The 22,799-nt window shown below is 33.2% G+C and overlaps 1 protein-coding gene across 2 annotated transcripts in view; it reads left to right on the forward strand.

The window, feature by feature from the left end:
* The window catches only part of GLRA3 (glycine receptor alpha 3), an 82,769-nt gene that overhangs the window by 16,844 nt on the left and 43,126 nt on the right, over positions 1-22,799 (forward strand). For both annotated transcript variants that reach the window (XM_087936406.1, XM_087936405.1), the window contains exons 4-6: positions 15,927-16,150; positions 17,208-17,290; positions 22,444-22,581. In XM_087936406.1, coding sequence (XP_087792532.1) covers positions 15,927-16,150; positions 17,208-17,290; positions 22,444-22,581 — 445 coding nt within the window. The remainder of the gene's footprint in view (positions 1-15,926; positions 16,151-17,207; positions 17,291-22,443; positions 22,582-22,799) is intronic.

Raw genomic sequence — 22,799 nt, forward strand, 5'->3', positions numbered from 1 at the left:
ACACATCTTATTTTCTTATTCTTTTCATTACCTCATCATGGATAATTTTCAGAAGAACGTCACTTTTTGTACAACACTAAAACGAAACTAAGCTTTTTCTGTAGCTGCCTTCCATTGAAATTATTAATTTATCTATTTATTCTCTTTATATATTAATTCTTATTGTTCTTTTTGTGTACATCATGTTGAATTGTTTATTTATGTTTGTATGTAATACTTCCCTCTAAGGTTTGAAATAATTCAATGGTTTAAAATAAATAAGTGCATCAATTAAATTAGATCCTCCCCCTAGCCAAATAATGGATTTCTGATTGTATTCAGTGTTGTATTGATCTTTTTTCTTTCTCTCCTTGGGGCCTCTTACTGTCCCTTTGCATTACTTTTATTTATTCAAAATTACCATTTCTCTGACCAGAATTTCCTACTTTAATAAAAACTCTTCTATGTTTATTTATTGTTTGCTATCATGTTCATATACTTAAGTTTCTCTGTTCATTGAAATCCCTGTTTTTCCTCTCTTTATTTATTTGTATAGTTATTCATTTATTTTGCATGATGCTTCTAGATAGCTTAACATAACTAAATTAACCATTCTATGATCAACTTGTCTGAAGGAACAAAACCACTTACTCTTCCATAGACTGCCCTAGCTTAAAGTGGCCCATCCAACCATCTTTACCCAAGGCCTGGCACAAGAAGTAGTATTTTAAAGAACTCTTGAAGGTGGACAAAATGAGGCCATATGAATCTGCAGAGTGATGTTGTTTCAAACAGCAGGTACCACAACATTGACAAACAACATGACATTACTTAATGAGTTTTGAAACAAGCTGACTCTATTGGAATGCACAGAAAGTTAAATGCTATGGGGAAACAAATAGTCCCTGTGCTATTTATGATTTTATAGGCAATAATAGCACTTTGAATTGCATTCAGAAACTAATTGATAAAGAATATGTTCACATATCATTTTTATGGGCATAAATGCGTGCTTTCGATCGTGCTCGCCGCTGGAGCGCCCTGAGCCGGTTGGTTTCAGGGCTAAGCCACCCCGCAGAGGTGGTGAAGAGTGGGGAGACTGCCAGCAGGGTTGAGGAGAGCTGCATCTCTCCTCCTTGGCTGGCCATTACTCCCTTTCCCAAAGGCGATTGCAGCGGTGGTCAGAAATGGCCACCTCAAAGAAGAACTCGACCGGAAAAGAATGTGCAGGAAGAAGATAAGAAGAGAAAGTTTTGGTTGACTGGGTTAAACTGCAAAAGCAACAACTAAGGTACCCTGGAATTTAAACTTTAAAAAAAGTAACATTGTTCCCAAAGAAGAGTCAGAAGCAGTGAAGGAGAGAGAAAAGGGAAAGGATTTGGGTTTTTTTCTTCTCTCCTTTTCCCTATACTGACAGCTAAGAGATCTAAATAAGAAACTGGAAAAAAAATCCACTTTGACATCAATAGGCATTTAAGCTGAAAATAAAATGTCAAAGGGATAATTAAGATTTCTGGATACTTAAAACCTTTTAAAAGCGGGAAAGGAGAGAAAAAGAATAAAAGGGCAGGATCTGGAAAAAAAGGAAGGAGACTGCCTGGAATTAAAAGGAATTTACAGTAAAACCTCAACAAGACTTTTAAAAGATACATTTTAACTGAAACTTGGCTACAAAATAGTAGAACCCCAGGAAGAGAAAGTGGAAAAAAGAAGCATGAAGAAACAGCTTGGGAGTATTTGGATTATTTGGTGATCTCTGGATTTTTGGTTATTGCATTTGAATGACTAAAATCAATCAGGTGGTTGTTTAAAAGTGTTTTAAAATGGCACTACTTTTAGATGAACTGAAAATGGAACTTAAAAAGTACAAAGAAGATGCACAAGAAGGGAGAGGTTCTTTTTGGCTTCGTATTTCAATTCTTAGAAATGGAGATCTGGAACTATGAAAAACAACAAGAAATGCCTGCAGAACAAGAAGACTGGGACAAAGAAGAAGCCATCTTTAATGAACAAGTAATTTTATGTGGGGTGGGGGGGAAAGGAAAGGGGGGAAAGAGAATGAAAAGTTTAAGATTTGAAAAAACAACCAAGAAAAGAAATAATAACTTGAAAAATAAGTATAAAATTAGAAAGCAACAGAAGAGAGGAATACAGAAGAGAGGATTACAACTAGAGAGACAAAGGGGTAAAAGGGGGAGGGAGAAGAAGAGAGGGAAGAAGGAAAGGAAAAGAAGTTATAAAGGACAGAAACAAGATATGGAGAAACAGGGCCTATTTAAGAGATAATGGGTGAAAATTTAATTGAAAAAGGGATTCTGCAAAAGTACATAAGATAGTATTGTTATATTAGAAATAGAAATAATTTTAGAAAATATGAAACAATGTATGATTAAAATGATGGATAAAATAGTTATTGTAATCTAGTGAAATGTTTGTTAATAAATAAATGAAATAAAATGAATGAGAGAATTGAATTAGGGAAGGATGGGAACATTTTAATTATTTAATGTTTTATAAAATATAAGGGAAGAGAAATAGTGGGAAAAATTAATTAGAGAAAGCTTATAAGTGTTCCCAAGGAAGTATTATTTTAATTGAAAAATAATGTTAAAGATGTTAAGACTTTAATGAATATTAATGATAGAATTGAATTGGAATGGAATGAGTGTTTTAATTACATATATTTATAATCACTTTTTAAGAATATAGTATGTACTTTAAAAATGTACCAAGCAGAATTCGATTGGAAGTTATGTATTATATTGAATTTTATAACCTCAAAGTATATATTAAAGCTTAAATAAGAGTTGAATGGATAAAATTGAAAGATATAAAGGTGTCATACTCCAATTAGTAACAACAGGAGAAAATTTCTTTAATGAGAAAAGATAATATGAAATTGAAACAGGACAGACAAAAGTATAAATATAATGATTAGAAATGATATAATTAAAATAAAACTGAGAAAATTAAGAGAGGAGAAAAACTATGTAGAAAATGTAAAACAGTAATAAGATATGGAATAGAACATAAAAGTGAGCATGAAATTGAGTTTGTGTCTGTATGAAGAAGTAACCTGGGACCATGCTATTTTCAAAAAAAGATGTTTTATTTGTATTATGGTTTTTTTTGAAAACCCAAATAAAATTTTCAAAAGAAAAGAAAAGAAAATGTAACCAAATCCATAAATAAAAGTGTACTTCTGGTTCTTATTAATAGTACATTCATTCATTTTAATGATGAAGAAGAGCAAATCTAAACACATTAATTTGCAAATCTAAACACATTAATTTGCTTCTGTCACATAAAAAAATAGAATCATATTTGAACTGTACATCCATTGGATCGGTCATTTTATGCCAACCATATGGGGAAAGTCCCTAATTGTTGATGAGGAATAAGTAAATCTATTCTGATCACATTGACTGTGCTTGTTCAGCTTTCAACAGATCTTGTCCTTGTATCCAGAGACTTCTTCATTTTATCTCTCATTTTAATCAAGAATGAAAACTGCAATTTTGAATACATACTGCATATATAAATCTCCAAGGCCCTGAGTACAAGCAGTTATAATTTTTCATTACATCACACAGTTTTCATCAACTAGTATTAAATTGTAGTCCTGATTTCAGAGATTGCTGGTATCTATGGTTTCCTTTTCAATTATGCATCTTTGCAGTTAAAATGATTTTTTTTGCCAAATTTAGTCAGGATCAAAGCAGCCATTTTATAACACGAGTTTCAATATTCTTTAACTTTTTTCATAATAAAACAAAATAAAAATTTAAGCACCCAAAGTCACCTGATTGAGTTGGGCAGCTATAGAAGGTGAATAAATAAATAAAATTAAACTAGGCCACTTATGTGCATTGTGCATCACATACATGTAGTACTTTAATGCTGTTTTAGTTAGTAGGATATCGTTCTATAAATGCATGCTTACGTTTTAGTTACTTATGAAAACATTCTATTAAGATTCAAGGCAGACAATTTCACTGGGAACTAGTTATCAAAGAAAACATTGTAATGGTAAAACAGTCCTTTTGTATTATATAATATTTGAAATGTTTTATATACAGAGTGTCAGCAATATGTTGCATAGATGGAAATATTTGTCATTTAATTTGCATAGCTTTTGGTCAAAGATTCAGAATACCTTGAAATTCATCTTTATTTGATGCATTTGGTTCTTCCTGTTTTGGTTATGCTTTTAACTATGTTTTTTTAAAGAATGTATATGTATTTTAATAATCAGTTTAATAGTTTTTTTTTAAATGTTAAATCTTGTTTGTTTCTATTGTACAAAAAATAGAAGAGAAAAGGTACATAGCTACAATGCATCAGTACAATTGATTTAGGCCCAGTTTATACACAACAGGGCTCCACGGCTAACTATCATTATGTGAAAATGGCAATCTGTACGTTTTGATATCATCATCATTATGAACTTGTATCATATCTCATAGAAATATGTAATTTGAATCCTAATACACACTGATCCCGTGAATCCCGTTAATGCCCTTTTCATGAGCTGAGCAGAGCAGAAGAGCAGAGAAGCTTTGAAAAGTTGGATTCTCAGACTATTTATCAAAATGAGCTACTGCAGCAAAGTGATTGTTCAGAAGCATGAACGTACAGAATATAAAAGAGATTGTGAAATTATTCTGAAATTATAGTAATATACAATGGATACTGTATATATGATACATATACATATGTACACTATGTCAACGTTCCAACTGACAAAGCCAACCAATATCAATTCAAAGAAACCATACATATTATGCAATCTGTCACGCAAGCTACATCTTCTGGTATGCCTCTTGTTGCTCTTCCAGGAAGCTCAGCCTAACAAACCCAAGATGTGCCAAGTCTGCTTCTATGCAGTGACAAAATAACACTGCTCCATCTTTATACTGATTCTCTACGTTAACGCTTACTCCAGACCCCCCTCTAATTTTAACCCACTGTGCTGTTTCTCAAGTAAAAAGAACAAAAAACGAAATAAAGTTGTTAATGGGAGGGGCAGGAGCAGCACAATGGCACTTTGTTTTCTTTCATCAGTGGCCCAGTATAAGCGGAAACCAAATGCTACTATTTCCCCTATTTTTGAATGTATGCCTGTCACACAGGTACTTGATCAGAAAAATGCAGTATATGGCAATGGAATTAAGTTCATTCCCATTTTGTTTTTGGCATTTCATTTTGGAACATCTCATTAATCGTGAGATAATGTTTATACACATTGTCTTAATATAATCTATCCTGCCAATTATTCATCCTGACAGTGTTTGATTTGTGATGCTGAATATTAGTTTTTGCTGTTTACCTAGTACATCTTATAAATGTATTTTTTTTCTTTTTAAAACTAAATCTGGAAAAATCTTGAATTTAGGAGATTATTTGGAAATAAATAAAATTGCCAATTTCATGATGTCTTCAGGTGTGTGCATACTGAGAATAGCATGATTCTGACCATATATCTGACTGTATAATAGAGAAATATTTAGAACAAGAACAGTAAATTATTAAAATGCTGCAATAACTCTCTAGTGTGGAACATAATAGCAGCTGTGCTTTCTTGTACAGATGTCAACTTTCAAAATGACTCTAACTGAAGACATATTTTTCTTGCTTCATTTCTTAGTTGCCATCCTTATGGGGGCAGGTGACTTATGGGATGTAGAATGCTTTCACTCAATGTGCCAGACATAATAATAATAAGGCTCTTGAGAACCAACGCCAGATCAGCAATGGCAGAAGGGAGTGCTGAAAAGTTCATCACCGGCTTGGTTGTCTAACATGACTTGTGACACAAAGGGGCTGAACAATATCTATTCTTTAATTACACCAAAAGCACGAGAGTTATTCAGTGTTGTTTTCATCTTTTACTGTGCCGATATGATGAATCCAATAAACAGGATTTTTGAGGAAGCCAAGGCCTCAAGGCCTTGAATTGGTTGGGAGCATAACTCGGAACCACGAAAGTAGAGGGGAAAAGAAAATTTTAATTGGTTGGTAATCACAATAAAAGAATATTCCTAAATTCCATGGATATCCTAACAGCACCATAAATAACCAAGAAAAAAAAACAAATCAATTCAAGAGTTCTCACTCAAGGGGTAAATGACAATATTTAAATTATAATATTTTAGACATAGTATATGAAAATCCAGATACCATGACAAATCAAAGGTTTTGGAAAAGTTGGAGGAAAGAAGAAGATGACCACCAGCAGTAAAATAAATTGTACAATGTTAGAAGACTCAAGGGGCCTGGAGACCAGCTATCTGTTTGTTGCTGGGAGTCAACACTGACTTCTTTGTGCATAGCTAATCAAATCATTTACTTTTGATTGCTTATTGTACCCTATGGTTATTATTGAGTGTTGTACCTTATGATTCTTGAATCTTGATGAATGTATTTTATTTTTCTTTAAGTACACTGAGAGCGTATGCACCAAGACAAATTCCTTGTGTGTCCAGTCATACTTGACCAATAAAGAATTCTATTCTATCCTATCCTATCCTATTCTATCCTAGACTAGTCTAGTCTAGTCTATAAAGAATTCTACAGTAAAGGTTTAAGCAATTGTTTGTGATGAAGAGAGAATGGATATTGGTTTTTATTCCTCTTCAAAATATGAAGCAACTGAAGTTATAGGTGGACAATTCAAAATAAAGAAAGAAAAATGCTGTTACACATAGTGCATAATTAAGTAAAGGAATTTGTTTCCTGGGGATACAAAGATGGCCATCAAAGCAAATGAATTTTTAAAAAGCTGAACAAATTTGCAGAAAATAAGTGGCGATTGTATCACTTTCAAAAAAAAAGAAAGAAAGAAGGCATAACATTATCAATTGATAATGAGTGATACTATTACACTCAAATCCTCTCTGGGGACTTTTCATTGGCTCATGGAAAAAGAATGGGAGATCTTCAGCCTAATAAGGATAGCTGTTATTATGCTGGAGAGACGTCAGTTAGGACGTTCATGTTTAAATGCAAACTAAATACATTTCTGTCATAACTTTAGCATCACTTCGAGAAAATGATAAATGTAGAGACATGTAAAACCAAAATAGCAGAATACTTGGCATACTTTAGTTGCAAAGTGAATTCCCAGCATTTGTTTCATCACTAGTTCAGTCACTTAGTGATGAGTTTACACTAAAATTAAGTATAAGCATGGGGATTACATAAAAATCAGTGCATCTGCAGCCACAGTCAGTAATCACAGCTTTGGGCACGTAGCTTATTAGTGAACTCATCGTTGTCAAATAAATTTATCAGTGCAAAAAAAAAGCATTACTGAAATTTGTAATAGCTAAGGTACAGGAAGTATTGTGATGATTTTCAAAACAAGGTATCTTTTTTTCATTTCAATCTCATATTATTTTTTCCACAATTGTTAGGCAACTAACTGCGGTATCCAATAGGTAGGAGAAAACCATTTTAATTCTAATTAGATTAAAAATAGCATTAATTATTGTAATTAAGATTGTCAACCAATCAAAACAAAAATGTTGTCTGGTATCTGTGTTGCTACACTACACCATTATAAGGTGTCAGGATGGCAGAGTATTTAATTAAGATTCTTTAATTTTTGGCATGGTCTCAAAATTCCACTTTTAATTCTACCTTTCCACCTTCCAGCTTTATCTCATAGTTATGCCTCACTAAATATATATGCACTTTTTAAATTCAGCCGTGTGGTATATACAGTAAGATGTTATTTATTTACTATTGTAAGAAAAAAAACTAAGTATAACGTTTTGTGAATGTTTAAAGACTTAAAAATATGCACATGTTTGGAACAAATACAGAGCTGGCATAATTTTTCTTGACTAATGAATTGTGCTGTAGGACTTCATAGAGCAAATACAGACAGGCTTTAAAGCATGCATGCTTTCTTTAGACTACAGAATGAGCAATATCAAAATGTTTCCTTTACTTAATTCTTCTTTTAAAATACCAATTGCATGATGGTATTGGGAAACTCTGGCAATTGTAAATTATCTAGGAAAAGGTTGTATTTGTATTGTTCAATTTTTTAAAAAACAGTATTTTAGAATTGATATCAGCTGAAACTATTGTAGTTTAGAATAAAAAAGGGTTCAATGATTTCAGATCATAACAGTTTATTTTTTTTTACAAATTCTGAATTATAATAACAATACAAATCAATATAATACAGTCAAAGATTAATAACACAATCTTTGTAAGTAGCATTTTTGCCTGCATCTCTTTAAAAATAAAGCCATAGAACCTATTCATTTCTACATTAATTATTGACAATATAAAAGCATAAAGCACCATATTTTATTATAACCTTGCTGAAATTGCATGAAATACTGCTAGTAAGCACTAACCGAATTCCTTTGGAAACATATTAACCAAAAACTAATTTAAAACTCCATTTGAATGTAGAAATTCCACTTAGCATAATTTTCCCATTCACTCCAGTGGAAGAAGCTATTTTCTTTTGTCTACAGTAAACTTTAGTGAACTGAAATGACTTTTTTTCCCAAAAGGTTTAATGAGAGCAACACTCAGAATACTATTACAAAGATAAAGCTGCAAGAAGAACTTGTAAAGAACATTTTAAATACAGTAGTTTGAAAAAGGAATGTCTTGCTCATATGGGAAAGGAATTCCTTTTGAAATAGTTATAATTTTCCATTCAGAATGGGAGTAGTTAAAATAATAAAGTTTCAGGAAATAACCCTTGTGCCTGTATTCTTATTTTTAAAGACCTACTATTCTACTATTACTATATTTACTATATACCTACTATTTTTAAAGACCTACTATTCTACTTATTCTTATTTTTAAAGACCTATTTTATGTCAACTACATGTATTTTAGCAATGAAACTGGGGAATAAACTCTTGCCTTTAGATTATTCTAACTGCAGATAAAAAAATAGTTTATGAAAAGCAGAACTCCATTATGTTCAATTTCTCCTGTTGGAGAGCAGACATCAGCAAAGTTTATAAACGTAAATGTAATGTAAATGACCATTGTATGTATTGAACATTTTTCCTATTTTATTGGCCTCAAGATGAAAATGAAACAGCACTTTTCCTTTGGAATTCAACTAGCCTGAACAATTTACATATGTAGTATTATTTCAATGCCTCTTATTCTTACTTCTTTTATTCTACATAAATACTCAAGTTTCAGATAGGTAGAATATAAATGCTTTAAATAGATAAAGCAAACTACTGAAGTCTAGTGTATGTTATGCATGAAAAATTCTCCAGATATAAAGTGTCTCCAATCTCATCCACCACTTAGTCACTTTTGTTGGATCCCCAAAAGCATAAGTAAGATATAACTAAGAATTCCCAGGGCTCTATCTAAACTTTTAAAATAGTTTAAAACATTTCCTAGAAAAATACAGTGACAAACTTCTATTTCTTGTTTCTAAGAAAACTGTCTGAACACAGCCATGCAATTGCTGGAAACTTCCCTTGTTTTCAAACAACTACGTCTGGTGTGATTATGAATTTGCTACGTTTTTAATCACAATGGTCAGTTCTACCAAATTCAGATTGGTAGTTATTTTTTTAAAAAGTAAAAAAGTTACTTGTTTTAAAAAAATTGAGATCAGTATGCATAATGTCAATTCTGGACATTAGCAATAAAATTGGAAATCCAGGTTGTTGGTAGTTGTTCTTAGGAAACTAACGTAACTGTTTTGAAAGAAAATTAAGGCCAGAATGAAATTTGTGATAATTGCAAGATAAAAGCAGGAAGAGAAAATAAGAGAGCAGAATAGAAAAAATTCATTTAAGAGTTAACAGTGAAGCTTATTGTTTAAAGCAAGGGAATCCATTTCACTCTGAAAATTAAATAAGGCAAGAATTTTTTTGTTTATCTTGTGTCTTTGGTCAAATTAATATAATTATTATGAATTACCTTCAATCCTCTTATGCCAGCTTTTGTCATGTTCACTAGGAATTTATAGAAATAAAAATATTATTCAGGGAAATTTAAGTGAGCACTGAGACACTTTTACAATAGAACTGAATATAAAAAGTGAGCTATTATTTTCTGTCCTGTAATGCTGAATGGCTTACAGGTGCATACATAATCTTGAATAGGTCACTGAACATATATTCTATCTCAAAGAACAGCAGGGAAGGTCATATCTAAACTCTTAAATGTTCAGCTGTCAATGAACATCATCAGAGACATTATTTCAGAAAGTGCCAACATTGCCAGAAGGATTTTAATTCTGCCTTCATGATTCACTAAGCAGTTTCTATGGTTGGAGAGGCTGTCAGAAGTTATCAGGTGAATAGTTTCTTTAATATAGAAAAAGAAATTGAGGGCTGGAGAAGAAAATACTTTTCATTTTTTTAAAGTCTTATAATATATTTTTTAAATGAAATATCTAATATATAACTACTACATTAGCAATGACTTTAAGACATATTCCTCAATTTTTCCAAACAATAAAAACATTGAAATAGTAATAGCTTCATATATTATCCTGAATCAAATATGTTGTTCTTGTGCTTTACCATCATTATTCCATTCTTTCATAAAGTGACTATTAGTAGATCAGCGAAATGCTGTGGACGTAATATACTTCAATTTCAGTAAGGTATTGGACAAAGTAGAATAAAGCTTACTTCTTGGTAAGCTAGAAAAATGTAGAATAGATAACATTACCACCAAATGGATTTGTAGCTGTCTGACAAACCGTACTCAACAAGTAGTCCTTAATGGTACTACATCCATATGGAAAGAAATAGGTAGTGGGGTACCACAAGGCTCCATTTTAGGCCCAGTACTCTTCAATATCTTCATAAATGACTTAGATGAGGGAATAGAAGGGGAACTCATCAAATTTGCAGATGACACTAAACTGGCAGGATTAGTCAATACCTCAGAAGACAAGCTCAGGATCCAAAAAGATCTTGACAAACTTGAAAAATTGGCCCCATCCAACAAAATGAATTTTAATACTAGAACAGCAAAGCTTTGCATTTAGGCAGGAAAAATCAAAGGTATAAGTACAGATTAGGTGAGCCCTGGCTCAAAAACGGGAACTGTGACAGGAACTTTGGAGTTCTAATGGATAATCACTTAAATATGAGCCAGCAGTGTGAAGCAGCAGCCAAAAAAGCTAATACAATCTTGGGTTGTAAAACAGAGGCATAGAATCAAGATGAGATAAAGTATTATTACCACTTTATAAACCCTAATAAGACCACACCTGGAATATTGCAACTGATTTTGGTCACCATTTTTCTTTTTTCTTAGAAAAAAGAAATTGAGACTTTGGAAAAAAAATTCAGAGAAGAGCAACTAAGATGATCAAAGGCTTGGAGACTAAAACATATGAAAAACGACTGCAGGATTTGAGTTTGGCTAGCCCAAAGAAAAGAAGAATTAGCAGTATTTGAGGGGCTGCCAATGAGAAGACAGGTCAAGGTATTCTCTAAAGCACCAGAAAGCAGAACAAGAAATAATGGTTTCTAGAATCTGGAATTAAGGAGAAACTTCCTATCAGTGAGGACAATTAATCAGTGGAACATCTTGCCTTCAGAAATCATGGGTGCTTCATCACCGGAGGATTTTAAGAAGAGACTAGACAGTCACTTATCTGAAATAGCATAGATTCTCCTGCTTGAACAGGGGGCTGGACTAGAACACCTCCAAGGTCCCTTCCAGCTCTATTCTATTCTATCATAAGACAGATCCTCAATATTTGCTCTGGCTACATAACTAATGTCATATGAAATTACAAACGTATACCATGCTACCCACATATATGCCAATTATGAAAATTAAAACATACAGAATTTTTGAGCATCTACAGAGAGAGGCATTTTTATCATATTTTCAACATATTTTGAGAAAAAAAATTGAGCATCAACTTATCTGCATATAGGATCTCGATTTACATGTTTTCCTCTGTAACACAAATTGCCTCTGCTATTTTGCAAACCTGTAAAGTCCATTCTGATCTATTGGTTGGAAAAAATGTGATTATAGTTCTGCCATTTCCAGCAGGAATTACCAAACAGCAGCATTAGACACATTTTTTAAAGAAATTATGGAGAATATTTGTAGCTCAGGTTGTAAATTTAGGCAGAAGTTTGTCCTCCAACCTTGCTGCTTGGCTCCCAAACATTTTGTTGCCAAACTAGATAACATCTTCAGCAAGCTTTTGGGATGAAGTGTCCTGTTCATTTACTTCCTGGATGATCAGTTGGTCTTGTGACTGGTTGACTCACAAGAGTGATTGAATCACAAGGCTATTTCTGATCTTGTGTCTTTTGACTGGTTGATGTTGAGGCATGAAATTCAGCTGATGAGAGAGTTGTCAGTTCTGTTGTCAATTGGTGGTTTGGATGGTCTGCTTCCTTATTGGTTCATACACTGGTTCTAAGTCAATGCGTTTGTTGATAGGCTGTTGGTAGAATGCCAGGCTTCGATTTACTTGTATTCCTGACTGGTTTTGGCATGGCCAATGATTGTGGCTTGTCAGCTTCCAGCAGAGCTAGCAGCAGAGTCAGGTGAGGAGAGGTGGGAGGGCCAGTTTTGGAGCATTTGGAAGGCTCTGTTGAGCATTGGAAGGCAATAAGCCCATTGAGAGAAAAGAAGTCATAGATGCTAGCCAATACATCTCTGGCTGGGAAATAAATAGTAGGGCTTGGGAGTGGCCTGTCACAGACAACCATTCATTTTCCAGTGTATATTTTTATTTATTTATTTATTTATTTTTGTCAATTGCTTACAAGATAATAGGTGTAAGTAAAAACATAGTTATGCATACATGGATACATATAAGAAAAATTTTAAAAAAGAAAAGAAACGAAACAATAGGACAGGGACAGTAGGCACAATTGGTGCGCTTATGCACCTTATCTAATGTTAAGTTTTTGGGGTTTGGGGAAGAAACAACAGAGTCAGGTAGAGTATTCCAGACATTGACCACTCTGTTGCTGAAGTCATATTTCCTGCAATCAAGTTTGGTGCAATTAACCTTGAGCAAATCTATTGTTTGCTCTTGTGTTGTTATGGTTGAAGCTGAAGTATTCATTGACAGGTAGGACATTGCAATGTATGATTTTATACACTATACTTAGATTGGACTGAAGGTGCCATAGTTCTAGGTTTTCTAGGTCTAGAATTTTGAGTCTGGTGGCATAAGGTATTCTGCAACGAGCAGAGGAGTGGAGAACTCTTCTTGTGAAATATTTCTGGACTTTCTCAACTGTTTTAATATCAGATACGTAATGTGGGTTCCAGACTGATGAGCTGTATTCGAGTATTGGTCTAGCAAATGTTTTGTATGCTCTAGTTATTAGTGTAATATTACCAGAGAAAAAGCTACGTAAGATTAGGTTAACAACTCTTAACGCCTTTTTGGCTATGTAGTTACAGTGGGCTCTAGTACTTAGGTCATTAGAGATGAGTACTCCAAGATCCTTGACAGAGTTTGGATATCAGTTGAGTCCACTTATCTTTGCCAGAACCAGATTTGTATTTGAGGTGCCAACTGAGTCTCCCTGCTAGGAAATAATAGTGAATTTGCCTCAGCCAGGGTGAACAGGAACTGTTCCTGCTTGACTTAATCATAGAAGGAGTTTTTATTTTGAGTTCTCATGTGAACAGAGATGTGCCCTGTTTTCAGAAGGGGGAAAGACTTTCATTTGTGACTAATTATTTTTGGTTTTGCCTTTCCAATGTGAATAAAGACTGTTCCTGCCCTGTTTTAAAAGGGTGTTTGTTTTACTCATGAGTAAGTGGTTTCTCATTGTTTGCAAAGATTGGATTAGAACACTTTGTTCCAGTTGAACTCATGTTGTTTGTTGTCGATGTGACTGGTGATCAGGGACTTTGGGTCATGCCGTTTGACAGCCAGCTGGTATTCATGGATTCTAGTTTCTGGCTTTTGTCCTGTCTGCCCAACATACAATTGGGCAGACTGGTCACAATTGTTGCAGCTGATTCTTACATTGGTGCTTCCTTCTATGTCCTGTCTTTGAACTTTGTTTCCGTCTGAGTATGAATGTGGGTTTGTGGGCTATTGTTATTCCTACAGGTTGCAGTAGCCTGGCAACCACTTCTGATGTTCCTTTGATGTATGGCAGGATTTGTTTCCATGTTGCACTTTTCTGTGTGGCTTTCTGGGTTTAGATGTCATGCATCACAGTACAAAATTCCTGGGATAACCATTGTGGAGAAAAATATTGAAGAGGTATTTCTCCTCTGCTTCTCTTAGGGATTTGGTGCTGCAGTGTGTTCTGGCTCTCTTGAAGAGAGTCTGGCCACAGCTTCTTTCGTGTACTGTGTTGTGGTTGCTGGAAAAGTTAAGGATTTGGTTCATGTGTGTGGGTTTCTGGTATACAATTTTAACCAGTTCAATGTCAGACAGATAGGACAAGAGGTAAAAACCAGAATCATGAACACCAGCTGGCTGTCAAACAGCATGATTCAAAGTCCTTGATCATCAATAACATTGACAACAAACAACATTGGTTTGAATGGAACAAAGACAAAGTCATTGGCACCAAACACCCATCAGGCACTTTATCAAAGCCTGGCATTCTACCAACTGGTTCATCAACAAACACATTGACGTAGTACCAGCATATGAACCTATAAGGAAGCAGACCATCCTAACCATCAATTGATGACAGAAGCAGCCACCACCTCACCAGTTCAATTTCACACCTGACAGCAACCAGTTAGAAGTCACAAGACCAGAATCAGTCCCAATCAGTCTTGTGATTCAACCTATTAACCTGTCACAAAACCAACTGATCACTCAGGATCTTTATAAACGATTAGGACACTTCACCCCAAAGCCCTGAGAAATGTCCGGGAGCAAAGCAGCAAGCTCATTGGACATTTTTTTTTCTCATAAGTTGATTGATTATATGCCATCAAGTTGGTGGAACTCTTAGAAACTATATAGTTTTTAATGAATGACTGATGATATTATGGTATAATAATTAAAAGATTATGAATTACTATGAATAAATATAATAATTAATACAAAAGAGAATAATTGAAAGGATTTGCAAATGAACAACCAATTATATATGCAATGTTTCCAAGAACATATCCTGCTTAATTGGAAAAGAAAGTTAATGGTTCATGTAATTTTAATCTGTTTTTCTTCTAAGTAGTGTTGTACCTTGACTCTTGACGAATGTATCTTTTCTTTAATGTGCACTGAAAGCCTTTGCACCAAGACAAACTCCTTATGTGCCCAATCACACTTGGCCAATAAAGAATTCTATTCTATTCTATTCTATTCTATTCTATTCTATTCTATTCTATTCTATTCTATTCTATTCTATTCTATTCTAATTTCCTCACTGTACACTCATCTGCCCATATTTTGAGGCAGGCTATGGTTCTAAGTGTCTTAAAGTGAAAATTTCCTAAATCAGTCAGTTATACATTACTCCTCTTCTTCACCCTTTCCTCTGATGTGATATTAAAAAAATATATATAGCAGTAAAATAGTTCATAGCAATGGTGAATGCTGGAGCTTTGCCTTGCTAGTTACTTATTATACCTTTGGAAATCATGATTTTCACTCTTGAAGAAAATCCTGCAAATGAACAGCTATTAAAACATTTTTGTCGCCTGTCCCAAATTTCTTTCTGATAAATGCAGTGTAAGAAGAGTAAATATAAGGTTTATGTAGTAATCCCTTTACACAAATATGACATTACTTTTTGCTTTTATACAAATTCCTGGAGAAAATAGAGATCAATGTGGTTATTCAATGGTTAGGTTTCATACAATAATATGCCGAGTATTTTAAAAGCATATTTTTAAAATATGTGTCAGGCTAAATAATTTGTTTTCATTAATTAGAGAAGTTAATTAAATACTATATGTATTATCCAATTAAATGTAACAATAAAAATAACTTTCTTGTTTTCATTTTTTGTTTTTTTCCTTAGGATTATCGAGTGAACATTTTTCTCCGTCAGAACTGGAATGATCCACGCCTTTCTTATAGTGAATATCCAGACGACTCTTTAGATTTAGATCCATCCATGCTGGATTCAATCTGGAAACCTGATTTATTTTTTGCCAATGAAAAGGGTGCCAACTTTCATGAAGTAACAACTGACAATAAGTTGCTTCGAATTTTTAAAAATGGAAATGTTCTTTATTCTATCAGGTAAATTGTTGAGTACAAAAATATGAGGTTATAGCACAATTTCAAGGTTATCTAAGTTCCATTTAAGCATAATGATTGTTGCTTTTATAGATTCGCATTGATTTACAAACTCAGTAATTATAAATAAAAATTACTAAAAGCCTTAGTAGAATTTTTAACTTCTCAATTTTTTCCCAATGCTTAAAGAGTTCCTTCTTTCAGTTTGCCTACAAAGCTAATTTGCGTGCTCCTGGTATAAGCTGTCTATATTTGTTTCTATCAAAAATCTGTGATATAACTATATCCAATATTTAAAAATTCTGCCTTTTCCTTAAATGTTCCATAACTTCATTGCATATATGAGGTTTAAGTTGTAGTTCATTAGCATACAATGCATTTCAGAATACACATATTGTAGATTGCACTAATTCTGCATAAGGGTTCAATACTCCTGTGTTTGTTCAAAGATGTTTATTTTTTTCAGAATGTATCTGGAATAGGTTTTCTAATAATTTGTTCTTTATACTATAGCATATATCATCTATTCTCTGTCAAAATTCTTCCATTGATTCTCCTAAATTTTTAAGTCTAACAAAGATACTTTTATTTGAAATGAAAAATTAAATTATTTGTAACAGAAATCATTCATATGGCTATTATTTGAAACACTGAATATGTTGTTTTTATAATAATTTCACAAATCAATGAAAGATACAGGATTAGGTTATAATGTACCATATTGCTCAACATAAGCACAAATTATATGTAGAGAATTCTGCAAAAATACAAAATAAAATTTGGAGATGTTTATTCATAAATAGGTTTCTCTGATTTTATGAGGTTCGTTTCCAAGAAAGGTTGATAAAATTGCAGTTTTAAAATCAATTCTAAGCACTTGGAGTCTAATACAAAGACAACTTTATAATATTTCATCATTTAAATGAAGTGTAGTTTATTATTTTGTATTAATTATACATGTGCTGGATTTGCCAATTTTCCTCCTTATTGTAGATGGACGTAAGGAAATGTATGTGAAGAAAATATTCTTTTTGTTTTATCATGCTTTGCATTCTTTCAGGTTGACTTTAATTCTTTCTTGTCCAATGGATCTCAAAAATTTTCCAATGGATGTCCAGACCTGTATAATGCAACTGGAAAGTTGTAAGTATAAATTAATCTATTCATGAGATACATTATCTACTATTATTTGTGATAATATGAACTTTCATGCACAGGAAACTTCTTTTTCCATGTTCAAATTATGCTCCTACACCTTCCAGGATTCCAAGCCAGTGAAGTAAGAAACTTGGTAAGTTGAAGTCCCAGTACATTAAGTAGTCACTCAATTTGAGTAATAATGTTTGGAAAAAACAAACATTAAAGATTACATAATCTTGGCAAAGAAATGTTTTCTAATACAGAATGTCCCTATTAGTCATGGGGAACTCATTAATTAGGGGAAAATTATTCATAAACTCCTATGAGATAAGCTTCTGCTATACCAGCAATTTTCAGTTTGAGGGAAAGGTGGCAAGTTTGTTTGGAAATTTGTAGTTTCAGCCAAAAATTAGCAATCAAAATCCATACTCTTACCAGAACTTTAAGCATTCCTGTTTCCAAACTAACCTTGTGTTAATTGCTAGGGCTACAAATAGGGCTATGGCTCTCAAGAATTTGTTTGCACTGACTCAAGTTTGCACTTGCATCCTATTTAGAATTTGGGCCAAAAAGTTTGTCTCAAAAAGTTTTCATGCAGCTGATATTAGTTCTTTAGTAAAGGAGAAGCACACAATAGTAGTTCTGGAAGCTAAGCTGTGCTGCATAATGATGATGTGCCTCAAGGTCATTTTGGAGTAGAAAATCAGCCAAAACATTTCCAGGTCAATGCTATTTCACTCTTTGATGAAAAGCCCTATTCCCTATTGCATTTTAATATTTTGTTTAGATCTATCATAATATTTTTCCATGTAGCAAATGACTCTGTTTTATGACTATACTCACCCTGTAATTTTGATATAATTTTGAAAGGGAAAGCTTAAAAAGATTATTCAACTTTATCTCCCATCATAGGTTGGAAATTCTTATAGACAAAATCTTAGCTATTTTTTTATTATTGGCAGCATACGAGCTTCTGTCCTTGCTTCTTTTACCTTCAGCAAGAAATTCCTTGAGTCTTCCTCACTCCCAGCTATCATTGTTGTACCACTAAACTTTGTTAGGTTTTGTTGTTTTTTTGCAGCAATTTTAATTTCAAAATTTTCCAATCCAGTATTTTGAAATATTTTGCATATGAATTAAATAATTAAGGTTTATAGTGGAAGCCCATTTTCACCTGGGCTGTTTTGGTCCCAGTTATTCCCAAGATCTGAATTGCCAAACTTTTAGCTCTATCTTACTGCCACCTGTGATAAGTGCAAACATCTGGTAGTTTTGACTTTTCTGAGCATTTTTTTTTGTCTTGAAATAGCAACAGCATTTAGCAATAGCACAACATATATTCATAGTGTTTTATAGTACTCTTTGAGCAATTTACAAATGTCAGCATATTGTCCCCAACAATTTGGGTCTTTATTTTATCAACCTCAGAAGGATGGAAAGCTGAGTCAAAACTGAACCAGTCAGGATTGAACTCCTGGCAGTGGGCAGAGAAAGGCTGCAATACTGCATTCTAACCACTGGGTCACTACAGCTCTTACGAATTGATCCTTTCTAATATTTGGTATTGGTAAAATTTCCATACTTGTCGACAAACTGTGCGTAGTATCTTAATTGCATCATGTTGTAAGATGTTAAATAATTCTACTGTTATTTCGATTGATAGCCCACCATACATATATGCATATATACAGTATATATAGTACATACAATCGAAATAGTGAACATATCTAATAATCCTGCCTCCACTTTTCCTCACCACAATTTCATAAAATGGATTGAACTGAAAAAGGGACTAGCCCAAAGTTGGGTTTTGTGCTGAAGGGAAGCCTGGAAGTTTCCTGGATTCTAGGCCAGCATCTTAACCCCTGCATCAAATGAATTCTCTGCAACTTCATCTTTAGCAATATTTTATAGAGATCATTTTATGTTACTTTCAGAACACCTGGATCTTATTCAGTGATTTAGAACTTCCTCTTCTGCTTTTGGGGAACTTATGATCTCTATTAGCAAAAATAAAAGAATTAGATGAGTTCAGAATTCATAATGCAGGGACTTCCGGTTTGAGCTTCTTCGGCAACAGACCAAAACCTCGTCTCTCCGAGGCTTCGATCCGTGCTCACCGCTGGAGCGCCCCGAGCCAGCTGGTTTCGGGGCTAAGCCACCCTGTAGAGGTGGTGAAGAGGGGGGAGACTGCCTGCAGGGTTGAGGATAGCCGCATCTCTCCTCCCCAGCTGGCCATTACTCCCTTTCCTGAAGGCGGTTGTAGCGGCGGTCAGAAATGGCCACCACAAAGAAGAACTCAGAAAAGATTGTGCAGGAGGAAGATAAGAAGAGAAAGTTTTGGTTGACCGGTTCAAACAGCAAAAGCAACAAATAAGGTACCCTGGAATTTAAACTTAACAACATTGTTTCCAAAGAAGATTTTGAAGCTACGAAGGAGAGAGAGAAGGGAAAGGATTAGGGTTTTTTTCTTCCCTTCCTTATACTGACAGCTAAGAGACTTAAGCAAGAAACTGAAAAAAAAATCCACTTTGACATTAATAGGCATCTAAGCTGAAAATAAAAGTCAAAGGGATAAATAAAGATTTCTGGACATTTAAAAGTTTTTAAAAGCTGGAAAGGAGAAAAAAAAGAATAGAAGGGCAGGATCTGGAATAATGGAGGAGATTGCCTGGAATTAAGGAATGGAACTGTAATTAAAAGGAACTTACAGTGAAATTTTAACAAGATGCCTCAAAGATACATTTTAATGGAAACTTGGTAACAAAATAATAGAACCCCAGGAAGAGAAGTGGGGGGAAGCAAGTAGAAACAGCCTTGGATTATTTGGATTACTTGGTGATTTTTGGTTTTTGCATCTAGATGACTAAAATTAACTGGGTGGTTGTTTAAAAGTTTTTAAAATGGTATCACTCTTAGAAGAACTGAAAACGGAACTTAAAAAATGGAAAGAAGACACACAAGAAGGGAGAAGTTCTTTTGGCTTCATGTTTCAATTCTTAGAAATGGAGATCTGGAACTATGAGAAGCAACAAGAAACGCCTGCAGAACAAGAAGATTGGGACAAAGAAGAAGCCATCTTTAATGATCAAATCATTTTAAGGCGGGGGAAGAAAAGGGGGGAAAGGGAGTGAAAGGTTTAAGATTAGAAAAAACAACCAAAAAGAAGAACAATTTGAAAGATAAGTATAATATTAGAAAGCAACAGAAGAGGAGATTACAGATGAGAGAGTTCGAAGTAGAGAGACGAGGGGGTAAGAAGGGGAGGGAGAAGAAGAGGGGGAAGAAGGCAAGGAAAAGTAGTTGTAGAAGACAGAAACAAGAAATGGAGAAACAGGGAAAAGATATAAGGATTGTAACCATAAGTTTGTTTAGAGATAATGGGTGAAAATTTAATTGTAAAAGGGATTCTGCAAAGGTACATAAGATAGCTTTGTTATATCACAAATAGAAATAACTTTAGAAAATATGATGATGGATAAAATATTTATTGTAATGCAGTGGGATGTTTGTTAATAAATAAATGAATTAAAATGATTGAGAGAATTAAAAGGGAACATTTTTAATTATTAGTAATGATTTATAAAAATATGTGAGAAATATGGAAAAAAAGAATTAACTATGGAAAGTTTATAAGTGTTCCCAAGGAAGTATGATATTCAACTGAAAAAATAATGTTAAAGATGTTAAGATTTTAATGCATATTAATGATAGAATTGAATTGGAATGGAATGTGTTTTATTTACACACACACACACACACACACACACACACACACACACACACACATATATATATATATATATATATATATATATATATATATATATATATATATATATATATATATTATTATTTTTTAAGAATATAGTGTCTATTTTAAGAATGTACCAAGCAGAATTTGATTGGAAGTTATGTATTATATTGAATGCTATTATCTTAAAGCTATACATTGAAGCTTAACTAAGAGCTTGAATGGATAAAATTAAAGGATATAAAGGTGTCATACTCTAATTGGTAACTACAGGGAAAAATTTGTTTAATAAGAAAAGATAATGTGAAATTGTAACAGGACATATTTATACAAAAGTATAAATATAATGATTTGAATTGAGATAATCAAAACAAAGTTGAGAAAATTAGAAGAGGGCAAAAACTATGTAGAAAATATAAAATGGTAATAAGATATGGAATAGAATATAAAAATGAGCATGAAATTGAGTTTTGTGTCTGTATGAAGAAGTGTTAACCTGGGACCATGCTATTTTCAAAAAAGATGTTTTATTTGTATTTTGTTTTTGTGAAAATCCAAATAAAATTTTCAAAAAAAAAGAATTCATAATGCACATCTCTAACATCATCAGTTATTAAGTTTAATAGACTGTCTTGAAGTGGTATAATTGTAATTAGATTTTACATGTGACTTACCACCAATTTCTATACTATATCATTGGTTAGATCAGATTGCTGTCAAATACAAGTATCCTCAACTTATGACCACAACTGAGCCCAAAATTTATGTTGCTAAGTGAGACATTTGTTAAGTAAATTTTGTCCATTTTACAACCTTTCTTGCCACTGTTGTTAAGTGAACCACTATAGTTGTAAGTTAGAGTAGTTACCTGAATCTGGCTTCACCACTGACTTTGCTTGTTAGAAGGTTGCAAAAGGTGATTGCATGAACCTGGAACTTTGCAAGCATCATAAATATGAAGCAGTTGCCAAGTGTTTGAATTTTGATCACGTGACCATGGGGCTATAAGTGTGAAAAACAGTTATAAATAACTTTTTTCAGTGCCATTGTAACTTTGAACAGTCATTAAAAGAACTGTTGTAAGCCGAGGACAACCTATATATGATAAAATTATTGGTATATTACTTCCATCAAGGCTTATCTTATTTTATGAGTTAAAATTAATAAAGCAATGACATGACTGGTGCAGAAGTTTTGTTTTCTCATATAATACTCCAGAAATTCATACACGTTAAATTTCACGCAAATAATTTAATATGAGCCACATGTAAGTGATTCAGAGATTTTTATTTGAGAACAGTATTCTTTTTTTATATTTGATCCTGCACTGTTGAATTGGAGAAAATTTTGGCATTAAATATGTGTTAATTTTCATTCAACCTTGTTTTACTTCCTTTCCTAGTTGGTTATACAATGAATGACCTTGTATTTGAATGGCAAGAAAACGGTGCTGTACAAGTAGCTGAAGGACTCACTTTGCCACAGTTTTTGTTGAAAGAAGATAAAGATCTTTGTTACTGCACAAAACACTACAATACAGGTAGGAAAAATAGTCAGTGTTTTGACAATTGAAAGAACATTGTAACTCTTTATTGTCCGAGATATATTCAAATGTGTAGTTAATCACAGAGTAGTAATGGTTCTTGGGCCAAGGAATATTTATATGTAGGAGAAGAGTTTCATAACACACATCATAACTTCAACATGGAATGGCAATTGAATAGGCAATAACATAAGCCACTAGGTATTAGCAAATAA

The sequence above is a fragment of the Pseudonaja textilis genome, chromosome 6, assembly GCF_049901715.1.
Source record: "Pseudonaja textilis isolate UNSWEBS1 chromosome 6, rPseTex1.2, whole genome shotgun sequence".
Taxonomy (NCBI): Eukaryota; Metazoa; Chordata; class Lepidosauria; order Squamata; family Elapidae; genus Pseudonaja; species Pseudonaja textilis.